The sequence below is a fragment of the Perognathus longimembris genome, chromosome 1 (genome assembly GCF_023159225.1).
Source record: "Perognathus longimembris pacificus isolate PPM17 chromosome 1, ASM2315922v1, whole genome shotgun sequence".
NCBI classification, from domain to species: Eukaryota; Metazoa; Chordata; class Mammalia; order Rodentia; family Heteromyidae; genus Perognathus; species Perognathus longimembris.
The window spans coordinates 114,520,880-114,533,156 of NC_063161.1; the positions used below are offsets into that span (position 1 = coordinate 114,520,880).

The 12,277-nt window shown below is 37.7% G+C and overlaps 1 protein-coding gene across 11 annotated transcripts in view; it reads right to left on the bottom strand.

The window, feature by feature from the left end:
- Mpdz (multiple PDZ domain crumbs cell polarity complex component) overlaps positions 1–12,277 on the bottom strand; it is a 149,613-nt gene that overhangs the window by 18,787 nt on the left and 118,549 nt on the right. For all 11 annotated transcript variants that reach the window (XM_048350012.1, XM_048349799.1, XM_048349964.1 and 8 more), the window contains 6 exons: positions 10,451–10,619; positions 8,108–8,304; positions 6,531–6,622; positions 6,235–6,325; positions 3,809–3,889; positions 53–145 (listed from right to left, as the gene is read on the bottom strand). In XM_048350012.1, coding sequence (XP_048205969.1) covers positions 53–145; positions 3,809–3,889; positions 6,235–6,325; positions 6,531–6,622; positions 8,108–8,304; positions 10,451–10,619 — 723 coding nt within the window. The remainder of the gene's footprint in view (positions 1–52; positions 146–3,808; positions 3,890–6,234; positions 6,326–6,530; positions 6,623–8,107; positions 8,305–10,450; positions 10,620–12,277) is intronic.

Consider the following 12,277-nt stretch of genomic DNA (forward strand, 5'->3'; position numbering starts at 1 on the left):
GAGTAATTCCCATTTTTATTTCTTTATGACAGCAAAGAAGGTAAAGCCTCACCTTGGCTGCTGCCCCATGCTCTGTTAAACTCTTTATGATGACTCCACTGAGGGTATCTTCTTCACTGATAGCAATGCCCAGACCCCCTTGATCCTAGGGAAGTAAATATAACATCAGAATGTTTGAGAGGCTTGGAATGTGGCCTACTGGTAGAGTGCTTGCCTAGCATGCATGAAACCCTTGGTTCCATTCTCAGCACCACATATACAGAAAAAGCTGCAAGTGACGTCATGGCTCAAGTGGTAGAGTGCTAGCCTTGAGCAAAAGGAAGCCAGGGACAGTGCTCAGGCCCTAAGTTCAAGCCCCAGGACTGGAAAAAAAAGTTTGAAATGGATTGATTTTATACAATTGATTTTAGCCATGGTATCATTACAAAAGGGCTATAAAAGCAATGAAAAGACAGGTGATAATGGCTCAGGCCTATAATCCTAGTTACTCAGAAGGCTGAGATCTGAGGATCAAGGCTCTATTAGAAGCCAGCTTGGGCAGGAAACTTTTCAAGACTCTTACTTCTAACTACAAAAAAAAGCTGAAAGTAGAGCTTTAGCTCAATTGTTGGAGGCTTACCCTTGAACAAATGAGCTCAGGGATAGTGCCCAGGCTCTGAGTTTCAGCATGAAACAAACAAACAAACAAACCCACAAACTTTTAAGCCTATTATTACACATTTATCCTTTTCATTTTCTTTAAGTAATTCTTAAAATTTCTAATAGGAAAAAATTTTCTCCCACGAAAGGTCAAATGAATTTACTTCCCACATATATCCAATATCTTTAGCAAACTTAGCAAAATAACTGGGTAGCATGAATGCACTTAGTAATGCAACCAAAACATTCAGCACTTACAAGTTTACTCCTGTAGTGGCTGACTAAGTCACTCAAAAGCAAGTAAAGGGCCCTGCAGCCTTTTCCTTGGCCTCAAACTTAAAAATAACAACCATATCTGCCCCCTTCATTCTTATCTGCCACCCTTCTTTCTTTGGAAGGCAAATGCAATGGTGGCTGCATGTTCTACTCTGTCTGGAGCAGAGCACAGAGTGGTTCCTCCTGAGTTTTGCCTTGCTGTAGATGAAAATGCATCTGAGCCAAAAGACAAGCCCTGAGCATGTGCCAAGGCTGGATAACTGTACCTACTAAGTCTATATTTTCCACATTAAAAAAAATTGAAACCAAATGTTCAATAATACTGCCTTGTACCTTTCTTTCATGTTTACTTTAATAAAATTATGATAGAGTTTGGAATTTTCATTCTAGCCAGAACATTTTTGCATTATAGCTTTCATCCATGGAAAATTGGGGAAAAGTCAAACAGAAAAAAAGGGTAACTTGCCACGGTTTCTCAGAAACACAGACTGAAGAGCCAACCTTCTATTAGAGACATTAATGGCCACGACTGACACTGATACAAGATTTTGCCATCATTTTGGAGATGATTGACACTATAGCTTTTGAGATAGATTACTGATGTCTGATAAATTTCAAACTGTCACTGTGATCTACCTTTATTACCTCCCTCCAGATGATCAGTCATGTGTTGAAGACAAACTTTTAGTTAACCTTTTACTTAGGTGCTTAAATTTGGATATATCATTTAAATAGAAATTTTCTTCTATCTAAAGTTTAGACAGTAGGGGATGGGGAATCTAATTCACTGGAGGAACACTTGCCCAGCAAGTGCAAAGCTCAGTTTGGTCCTCAGCTCTGAGAATAAATGAATAAATAAAACAAATAAAAAACAATTATAATGCTAATATTTGCCACTTAGCCAGAAAAATACTTCATTAAAACAGTGAGCATTTTGTTTATCTAACACCCATTTTGATCTTATCGTTTTGTATAAACTGGAAGATTTTCATTAGACTGTTAAGCCACTGCTACAATTATCTTCCAACCATCCTTCTTTCCTTTCTCCCTCATCTCCAGTCTCTCCTCTCTTCCTCTCTCTTCTCAACATTTTTTGGTGGTGACTTTAAAATATGACCAGATATTCTTTGATGTTCTTTTCTGTAAGACCATGAAGCTAAGCATATGAGCCAGTCTTGGTAACTACTTCTAGTAAACAAAATAAAGCAGAAATGATGATGTGTAATTTTATAGCTATATACCAAGAGGTACCAGGTCTTGCTGCTTTTCTGTGATCACTTGTTCTGGGGGACGTAGGATGCCGCGTCCTGAAGATTTTCAGGCAGATCCATAAAAGAAGAAATAAGGCCTCTTGCCAACAGCATTCCAGAAGCCACCTTTTGGATCATTGGTCAGCTCTACTCAACCTTCAGTCATTTGCAGCTCAAGCTGGCAATTTTTCAGCAATCACATGGAATATTCTGAGCTAGACCACTTGGCTGAGCTGTTCTAAATTCCTGCCTCACAGAAATTGTGACATAAAATAAATGCCTGTCATTTAAGTTTGTTAAATGTGTGGTAATATGTTATGTAGCAAAGGATAAGTAACTCCAAGGATAGGGTTTGAATAACTTAAGTCAAACCTATACATTTTATTCCCATTAGCCACAGTGTCTGGCTAATAATATGATTTGGACTAGTTCAATTAGGACAAATCTTGAGACTTTTGATCAGAAGGCTGCAACAGCCATTTTCGTCCCTCCCCAAATCATATGCAAAAGAGGTAGCACATAGCCCAACTATAATTGGCAGCCCTTCTAATACCATGAGGAAGAACAGTCTTAGGATCAAACTGACACTATGCAGGGCTGTGTAGAAAGAAAGAACTGGCTCGTGAAGACACTATGGAGCCCAGGAATAAACTACCCTTAAAGACTGCTGTGGGTAGCATATTAAGGGTCTGCAAAATCTTGGATTTTGAATAGACAGCAACTAAGTTAGAAAGATAATAGACATCCATGAACAAAACAGGAAAAAGCTAAAGCAGAGACTAAGTGATTTATGTGAGATAATTCAGGATTGAGAAGGGATTCTGGAAGATCTGGCTTTTATCTACCCCAGTGCTAAATTACAAGAACCTTTTAACAGAAATATGTATGCAAAATCTCAGGTGATCTATTACAGAAAAATAAAGCACTGGAGATAACCACTGTCAAAAAGCAGTGATACTCCTGGGCATTTATCCAATAGAACATGAACAAGGTTACAGTAAAGACACAAACACAACCTTGTTCACTGCAGAGCTATTCACCATAGCCAAGATGTATGGATTCGGCCCAGATGTCCCTCACTGGACAAATGGATCAAGAAAATACCATGTCCACCTACTTTCCAGCACTAGCTTGCAGCAGCTGAAAGCATGTATAAGTTTCTGTTTAGCAAATTGCCACTTTAGTCATTTGACACTAACGTTCAGATATTTCCAAAGCAAATATCTCAGAATGTTCATCAGCAAAGCTTCTAGTTAGCCATATGAGCTATATGTTTTATAAGCGACAAGGACTAACTACTACATCTTCCTTTCAATTTCTCCCCCCTAGCAAGACCTTAGTAAATGAACTTAAAAAGAAAAGAGGTAATGGATGTCAAAGTTTAGAATAATGGTAACAGTTGGAAAGTATCAATTAGCACAAAGGTTCTCAAATTTTACAGAGCTCTAAAATCACAGTAGGTTTATTAAAACCTAGATTTCCTCATTCAGCAGGAAGTGGTGAGTGGATCCAGGCATTTGCATTTCTAACAAGATCCCAGGTGCTGCTGCTGGTGGTCTACAGACCATACTTCTGAGAACCAGAAAACTGGACCGGTGTGGAAGGTGCTCAAATCATTTTATCCCCATGCAATGCACATTTACCTTGGGAAGCTCTAGATGATGCACGTTTTTAAATAAACTGAGGTCCACAGCTACATCCGAAGTAGTAACACTTGGTTCCACCTGACAGAGAAGAAATGGCAAAACAGGCAACTAAGTGTGTGTGATAGTTACTTTTGTTTGTTAAAAATAAGAGCCACTTAAATATTATTTATTGTTTATTATTTATTATTTACTCAATACAGCTATTTTAATAGCTCCTGGTGTTTATGAACATCACGTTGTCTAGAAACACTGAGAAGGTATGACTAGAGCATCTAAGGGGCTTGGAAGTCAATCTGGATTTACCTCTAATGAAATGGCTCTGCAGCACAGCTGCCTAAAATGAATCTCACAGAAATACACAGTGCCAGCAAAGGCACCACCCATTATTTCTCCAATGTTTGTTATCAAGGAAACTTACAAATGAAAGTGGTTTGCCTGAAAATGATTAACACATTACATTCTCAAGGTATGTACTAACTGCTAAAATTAATGTGAAAAATGAAAGTTTCTCCTTTACCCATCTTAGGTAATGTGACTCAATTCAACACCAGAAGCAGTTAGAATGAGGTAGTGATTTGTATATCTATTATATCTATTTTATGTACAAGCCTCTGCTTATATATTTAATTCAGGGAAGAAGCTTTTGTTTCAACATCTTCCTCTATTGATAATCATCATGCTCCTCTTAATTTTAATCTCTTCATTATCTACTGTCTCCTTTTATATATCTTGAGTATCTAAAACTATGCTAAATCAAAACCAACTGCCATCACCACCCTCTTTATATTCTTTGTCAACCTCTAGACACTGCTCTCATTACTTTCTTGCCCATCATTTGTTTTCCCCAAATTATTTTCAAATATAATTTAATTTTATTGTGAAGGTGATATACAGAGGGATTACAATTACATTCATAAGTTTATGAATATATTTGTTGTCAAACTTGTTACCCCCTTCCTTATTTTCCCCCACTTTCCCTCCTCTACCAATCTGCCCCCTGCCAAGTTGTACAATTCATTTCTAACACATTGTCTTGTGAGTATCACTGTTGCTTTGATTTGCCCTTTATCTTTTGTCTCATCATTTTGTTGAGATTTCCCAATAATCTCTTAGTTTCCAAATCCCAGGTTCTCTCATACTGGACCTCTCCATACTGGACCTCTCCACAGCATCTCAAGTTATGAACTCAACTGTCTTAAATGTGCTCTCCTCAGTGGCTGTGCAGCATGCCCTCTGCTCTGCTTTTTCTACCTCACCTCTGGCCTCTCCTTTTAGCCTTCCTGTTTGTGTTCATACTACATGAATCTTCCCATGGGCCTCCTCCTCTTTCTAAATGTTCTCTATAGGCCTGTAATTTCACTCCCATGGCCAACATATGACAAATCTGCATCTATGGGTCTCTAAAGTCCAGACTACATGTGCTGATAAACACTTCTACAGACTCCAACAGACCCTTCCTTTTTAAGCTGTCTCAAATAGAATGTGGAATACTTTTATAAATACCTATTCTTTTCTGTATTTACAACTTTTGGTGAAGAGAGCCATCTATCATATCATCACATTCAATATGTGGAAGCCTTCTACTTCGCTATTTTATTCACCAGTATATGCCAACACCAAAGAGGCAGGATATTCAGAAATATTTCCTGAAAAATATTTACCTAGAGATGCAATGCTTTTAGTACGGAGGATTTCTTTACTGGATGCTTTAGTTTAGGCCTCACTGCATTTCTCCTGAGTTACACCATTCTCTTTAACTTCCATTACTTTATCTCCCCTATAATTTCTGATTTTTCTCTATGCGATTGCCCTACAATTCTTTTGGTTTTGGAAGTACTGATACTTGAACTAAGGGTACTTGAGCTTGCTAGACAGGCGCTCTACCCCTTCAGCCATGCCCCAGCCTGCATTTTAAAAAATACAATTCTCATTCATTGAACTCATTGAATGTCTCTAATACAGTAGCGTATCACAGTATTTCAGATAATTTGACTCTTTCCCTTCTCAGCAACACTTTTCTGATCAGTTCCCTATGCCTTACTCAAGCTGATCAGCAATGCTCTGCAATTTTAATTTCCTTCATTAGACAGAACCTCTGTGCCATTTATGCTACCTTTCTGTCTGTAATGTTTGTTTCTAAATCTTCAACATATAGTTGGAGTTTCTTTCTGAAGTATTCTCACTCTCCCCAGAGGCAGAACTGCTACTCCTTCCCTATTGTCATTGTTGCCCATGCACACTTCTCAGTTACTCATCAAATAGTCATGTGCTTTGTCTATGAGTGTTGTCATGGGAACTCTTTGAGCATCAGTTATAACTCATCTACCTTTGATATACTTACAACTACTATAATGGTTATCTAAGTTAGTAAAAGAAAATATCCATAAGATCTTCCCAAAGACACAAACACAACTTACAAATACCTCCTTGTTTTGAAGATTCTCAGAGGCAGAAGAAAGAGGTTCAACAGTACTTCCAGGACATACAGCCATCTGACTTACTGCATCTTTATTTCTAGAAGAAAAAAACAACAATCTATCATATCCTAAGAGTATTACTTATATTCTCTTACTTGAAAAGTAAAAAAGATTATTTGGAAAGATCCTTTAACCCCCTAAGCATTGAAATTGCCATACTCAAATATATACTTTGTTTTCATTGAGAAGAACTCCAAGTTGGAGTTCTCTTGCTTGGTAAGACAGAAAAAGAAAATGCTCACCTTATAAAAATTATTTTAACTTTAGAAGGAGCACATTTGATGATTGATGAGGCATTCTGATGACTTCTTCCATATAAAATTTGGCCATTGATCTGTGAGAAATAAGAATTATTTGATGAGCTAAAACTCTTCACTTATCAGCCTACCTAACAAAATGCACATTAATTATTTCTTTCGACTATTGTATTTTTCTCCCTAGAATATAAATACAACTTCTGAGAGTAAATATAGAAAAGAATGGGGGATGAGAACTGTGGCACATAACTATAGTCCCAGCTATACAGGAAGTTTATGTAGGGTGATTGTTATCCTAGTTGAATCATATGGAGGTTCCATAATACTTTCAGATAGTCTCTATACATAACAGTATATACATATGTACATATATACACATATACATGTATGCTTAAATGTATATGTGCACATAAGTATTTTTCGTCTCATCTTTTTAACAAGAGCTAACTTTAAATATATATTTGTATATGTGCATTTAAAGTCATATATTTAAACAAATACGGGTACTGTATATTTATTTATATGTTTATGCTTCGCTCTTGGAAAAAAAGATGAGACTCAATCAAAAAAACAACTTAAAGAGAAAAGGGCTGGGGTTGGTGCTCATGTGGTAGAGTGCTTGTCTAGCAAGTAGGAGGCCTTGAGTTTAAAACCCCACACCACCAGGGGCAAAAGAAGAAGGAAGGAAGAAAGGAAGGAAAGGAAAGGAGGGAGGAAGGGAGGGGAAGGATTAATGTTTACAGCTAACATAAAAGTGACAGGAATGAACTCTAATATGTATGGGCTAATGACAGAGGCCTGCAGAGGTCATTCTAGCAGTCCCTCATTGCCAGTCCCCACCCCCCTCAAATTGATCTCAAGAGGCATGTCCTGGGAAAGGGGACTCAAATATAAGCAGCAGATTATACATGAGCAACACAGCTCACAGAAAAAAGCAAACTACCAGCTCAATTGTCAAGTCAGTCACTAGCAATATGGAAAAATGAGTTTACACGAAAGAGTATGGAAGCAGTATGAAGACAGGTGGATTCTTTCTATAGGAGGCAAAGTCAAATACAAGGAAATAAGATTTTAAAAACATAAAACATGGTCCATAAAATTACTTTGTTTGGCAGGCAGAGTTATTGATTTTGTGGTTTAGCCTTAATCCATGACTGCATCTCTCAGACACATCATTCTTATTAGAAATTCAACTTCCAGAATTAGAAATTTCAACTTTCAGTGGGTCAGCATGATTGGTCATTTGGCTTTTCAAAAACTCCTAATAACAATGCAGTACATATAAAAAATGTTTTGGAAGTATGATTTTTTTTATTACTATCTTGGAGCAAACTTTGTTTCTGTTGCTACACAGTCTTAACCTTTTAATGGAAATTAATGGTTACACAGATTCTACTTAGTAGACATTTGGCTGATAGCCAATCTGCTGCAGTGACTCTGTTTCATAAGGCAAGTGATACTTTTCTCAGTCACTGTATGAAATCTACATGATTTTTTTGGGAAGTCGAGATTCTATCGCCAGGATGTAAAAAAGCAAATTCAAATTATCCACAAAAACTCACCTCCAGGAGCTCATCTGCAACCTGCAATCGTCCATCTTTCCCTGCTGCTCCATTTGGGTCAATCCCCACAATAAAAACACTCATTCTAGTTCGATCTTTGTTCCCAGCGAGACTTAGACCCAGACCACTGCGACCTTTTTCCAGTTCAATCATATGAAGCTCTCCTGCTAGGGTTCCATAACGCTCTCTGATATTCTCTATACATAAGAAATGACAACATGTTTAAAGTTAATTCATAACCAAATACTTTACAATGGAAGGTTATTTAGTTTAACTCAAAATGATATTATTTGTTCCAAAATGACGTTGGGACAGTTAAAAGCCATAAAAACTGGTTTGTTGGGGTAATCAAAGGTTAAGGAATTTTTTTGTACTGATGGTACAGAAGGCCTGATGGGCAGTTGAACCCTGCAAATCAATCACCCTATCATGTCAGATTAATAAATAAGCATTTGCTTTATGCCATTAAGTTTAGTGTGGCTTGATAACAGAAAACTAAAACATTCTGGCTCACAGTTTTCTCTCATTATATTCTGGCATTTGACCAGATTAGAAATAAACTCTAATGCCACTGATAAAAGAGGGAGAAGGGCTAAGAATACGGCTTAGTGGCAAGAGTGCTTGCCTCGTAAACATGAAGTCCTGGGTTTGGTTACCCAGCACCGTATCTATAGAAAACGGCCAGAAGTGGCGCTGTGGCTCAAGTGGAAGAGTTCTAGCCTCGAGTAAAAAGAAGCCAGGGACAGTGCTCAGCTCTGAGTCCAAGGCCCAGGACTGGCCAAAAAAATAAATAAAAAAAAAATAAAAAAGAGGGAGAAAATTATAATCCTGCCACATCACCTTTGAAAATTACTATAATATTAATATCCTACATTCTACATAGAGTCTTACATATATCACTAAATAAACATCATCTTTTAACTCCTAGAATGTAATAGTACAACATTCAGACATACTGCTTTCAAAACAATTTATTATTTTCAGTGCCTGGGGCTTGAACTCAGCCTGGTCGCTGTCCCTGAGCATCTTTTACTCAAGGCTAGCACTGTACCACTTGATCCATAGCACCACTTCCAGTTTTTTCTGTTATTAATTGGAGATAAGAGTCTTACGGACTTTCTTGCTGGGCTGGCTTCAGAAGCTCAAAATCTCAGATCTCAGCCTCTTAAGTAGCTAGTATTACAGACATGAGCCAGCAGGACCCAGTTAACAATTTGTATTGTAGCTTCCTTAGGGAAAATAGTCACTTTTTATGATGAAACTTTACTTTTTGTGCCAGTCTTGGGACTTGAACTCAGCATGGATGCTGTTCCCGAGCTGCTTTTGCTCAAGGTTAGTGTTCTCCCACTTGAGCCACAGCTTCATTTCTGGCTTTTTTGGTAATTTAGAAATAAGAGCCTCACTGACTTCCCTGCCTAGGTAGGCTTTGAACCTTGATTTCAGACAGCAAACTCCTGGGTAGTTAGGATTACAGGCACGGGCCACAGGCACCTAGCTATGATGGAACTTTTTTTTTTTTTTTTGGCCAGTCCTGGGCCTTGGACTCAGGGCCTGAGCACTGTCCCTGGCTTCCTTTTTGCTCAAGGCTAGCACTCTGCCACTTGAGCCACAGCGCCACTTCCGGCCGTTTTCTGTATATGTGGTGCTGGGGAATCGAACCCAGGGCCTCATGTATACAAGGCAAGCTCTCTTGCCACTAGGCCATATCCCCAGCCCTATGATGGAACTTTTTAACCTCATAATATTTATAACTCTTGGGTAACTATTTAATATGTGCCTATAAAATACCCTATTTTCTTAGAAAACAGACACTACATGGATCCTAACACAGGCTGTCTTTAAATGATTCCTGTGCACTAGGCATTGTGCTTAGCATACCTCCCACCCACCCACCTTCAACAAGCTGAAGAAAGAACGATATTTTAAAGAGAGATAACCACTTAGAAGCAGGTAAACAACTAGCCAAATGCCTAAAAGATCTTTATCTCAATAATTATCCTATGTTGCCATCCTAGTACAGGAAATACCAGAAGTTCAAAATGTAACATCAAGAGTCAGTTGCTATGTGTTACAATGAGGAGAATGAAACCTAGAAAGGGGGAATGCTTACAGAGTACCAGATTCTGGTTCATTTTTGTATGAAAGGCAAAGCAGCATTAATGGGAAAACATAATTAAAGAAAGGGAGAATATGATTTCACATCTCAGGAATGTACATTAAATTCAAGGAAAAGAAATAGCACTTTGTTCCACAGAGAATTTCAATTTGGAACACTTATTCACACAAGGCATAGGACTGGAGAACAACTCTTACAAGTAAAGGCATCACAAAAAGACAACATACTCCAGCTGTAACCAAACTCATCCTCTTTCTCCACATCTTCTGAGGCTGTGCTTGCAGCTGACTCTGTGTGATCCATACCCATTTCTGCCAACGATGAAGGAGAGGGTGAAGGCCTACCACACAATGGAGCTTGCTGTGGCTCTGGCTCTGGCTCTGACTGACTGGGTACCTGCAGGAACAAGAAGAAAGCAAGTGGGAATGTATACTCTAAGGAAAAAACCTTTAAGGAAAAGAAGTCAAAAGTACAATGCCAAACCAGAATTAACTTTTTTTATTATCTACAAATACAGAAAAGGATTCAGGTAAAGTTTAAATATACAAAATGGTATTGGAGTACAATTTATTCAACTGTGATAAGCTGTTAGAAACTGTTTCTATTATAAGCCAATGAGTAATTCAGTTTGAAAGCTTACATAATCCAAGATAGAAAATTGTACAAAGTTCCTCTGTTGGATAAAGGGTCTCCTTCAAAAGTTATAAATATGCAAGGGTATGTGTAAGATTTTAAGGGGCTAGAAAAGTTTGCCAATAAACAAAAATGAAAAGTCACAAAGAAGTTGTCCTTCGAAGCTTTTTAGTAAAGTTAAACATAAGGAATTTTTTATTACTACCTGAATCCTCTCTCCAAATGACTCTCAATAAATCTACACACACAAAAGAATAGCATTACCCATGCGGGCTTGCCTGCCAAGGGAGCCAGTCGCTAGCACAGAGCACACAAAGTCATCTGAGGGGTGTAATTTTAAGGGACAAAACCTTTTTCTTGCCAAAGTAGCTTACAAGATGAGTGAAGAAAAAAAAGTCCACAGGAAGGTATTTCATACAGAATTAAAACATGATTGTCATTTAGGACCACTGGTCTTTTAAAAGAAAAATACAGGTACTGATTTTGTACCTTGTATTAGATATTATATATGGATGTTAAGAGACTGAAAAGGCCCTTAAGTCCCTAGTTCATTTCACTCATTTTGCAGATGAGTAAGCTCTCTCAACTCAAGGTCACAAGTGAAATATTCTGTTCAAAGTCTCACAGTCTTAGTTGGTTTCTCTCTGCTTAATTCTTAATCCAATGCACTTTGCATTACACCACACTGTCTCTTCCAATTTCCATAGCAAGACAGGAGCTGACCCAAAGTTAGGACACCCAGCGAAATGGTGAGCTCTGGTATGAAATATACACTTGAAGGTCTCATGCATCAAGTATACATTTTCTCTATTCTATTTTATTTTTTTTCTGAAACCAAGACTTTGATTCAGTATCTGATGTTTTCTTTCACTGGCTGGTGTTCTACCACCTGATCCATGCCTCCAATATCCTTTATTTGGCAATTTTCCTGCATAAAACCCCTCTCAAATAACTTGATTTCTTTTTTATATGTGCACCCAGAAATATTCATGATTTAGTTTTAAAAACTTCTAATAAGAAAACATTAAAGTACAGTCATGCTTGCAAATACTTAGGAATTATTAACTGGTGTCAAAAATCAGAATACCACAAAATACATATTTAACATTAAAACTATTCAACAGGCTTGTGTTTTCTTTGGTGACTTTAAAAGTACCCTATATTCTGTAAAAGCAAAGGGCTGGTTGATTGAGGTTTAAGGGCCTTCAATTTTAGGTTAACAGAATCTGCAGTACAAAAATGTTCAGTTTACACATCACTGGCCAAACAGATAAGAGTTGCTAATGCAAGGGAAATCTGTTATCTTCCTGAATGCTTTGCCAAGATCTTCTCAAATTAATAATGAATAAAAATAAAAATGCCCCACTTAATCCTATCTAGATTCAGAAACCACACTAAAGAGAGCAGAGCTATATACTTTA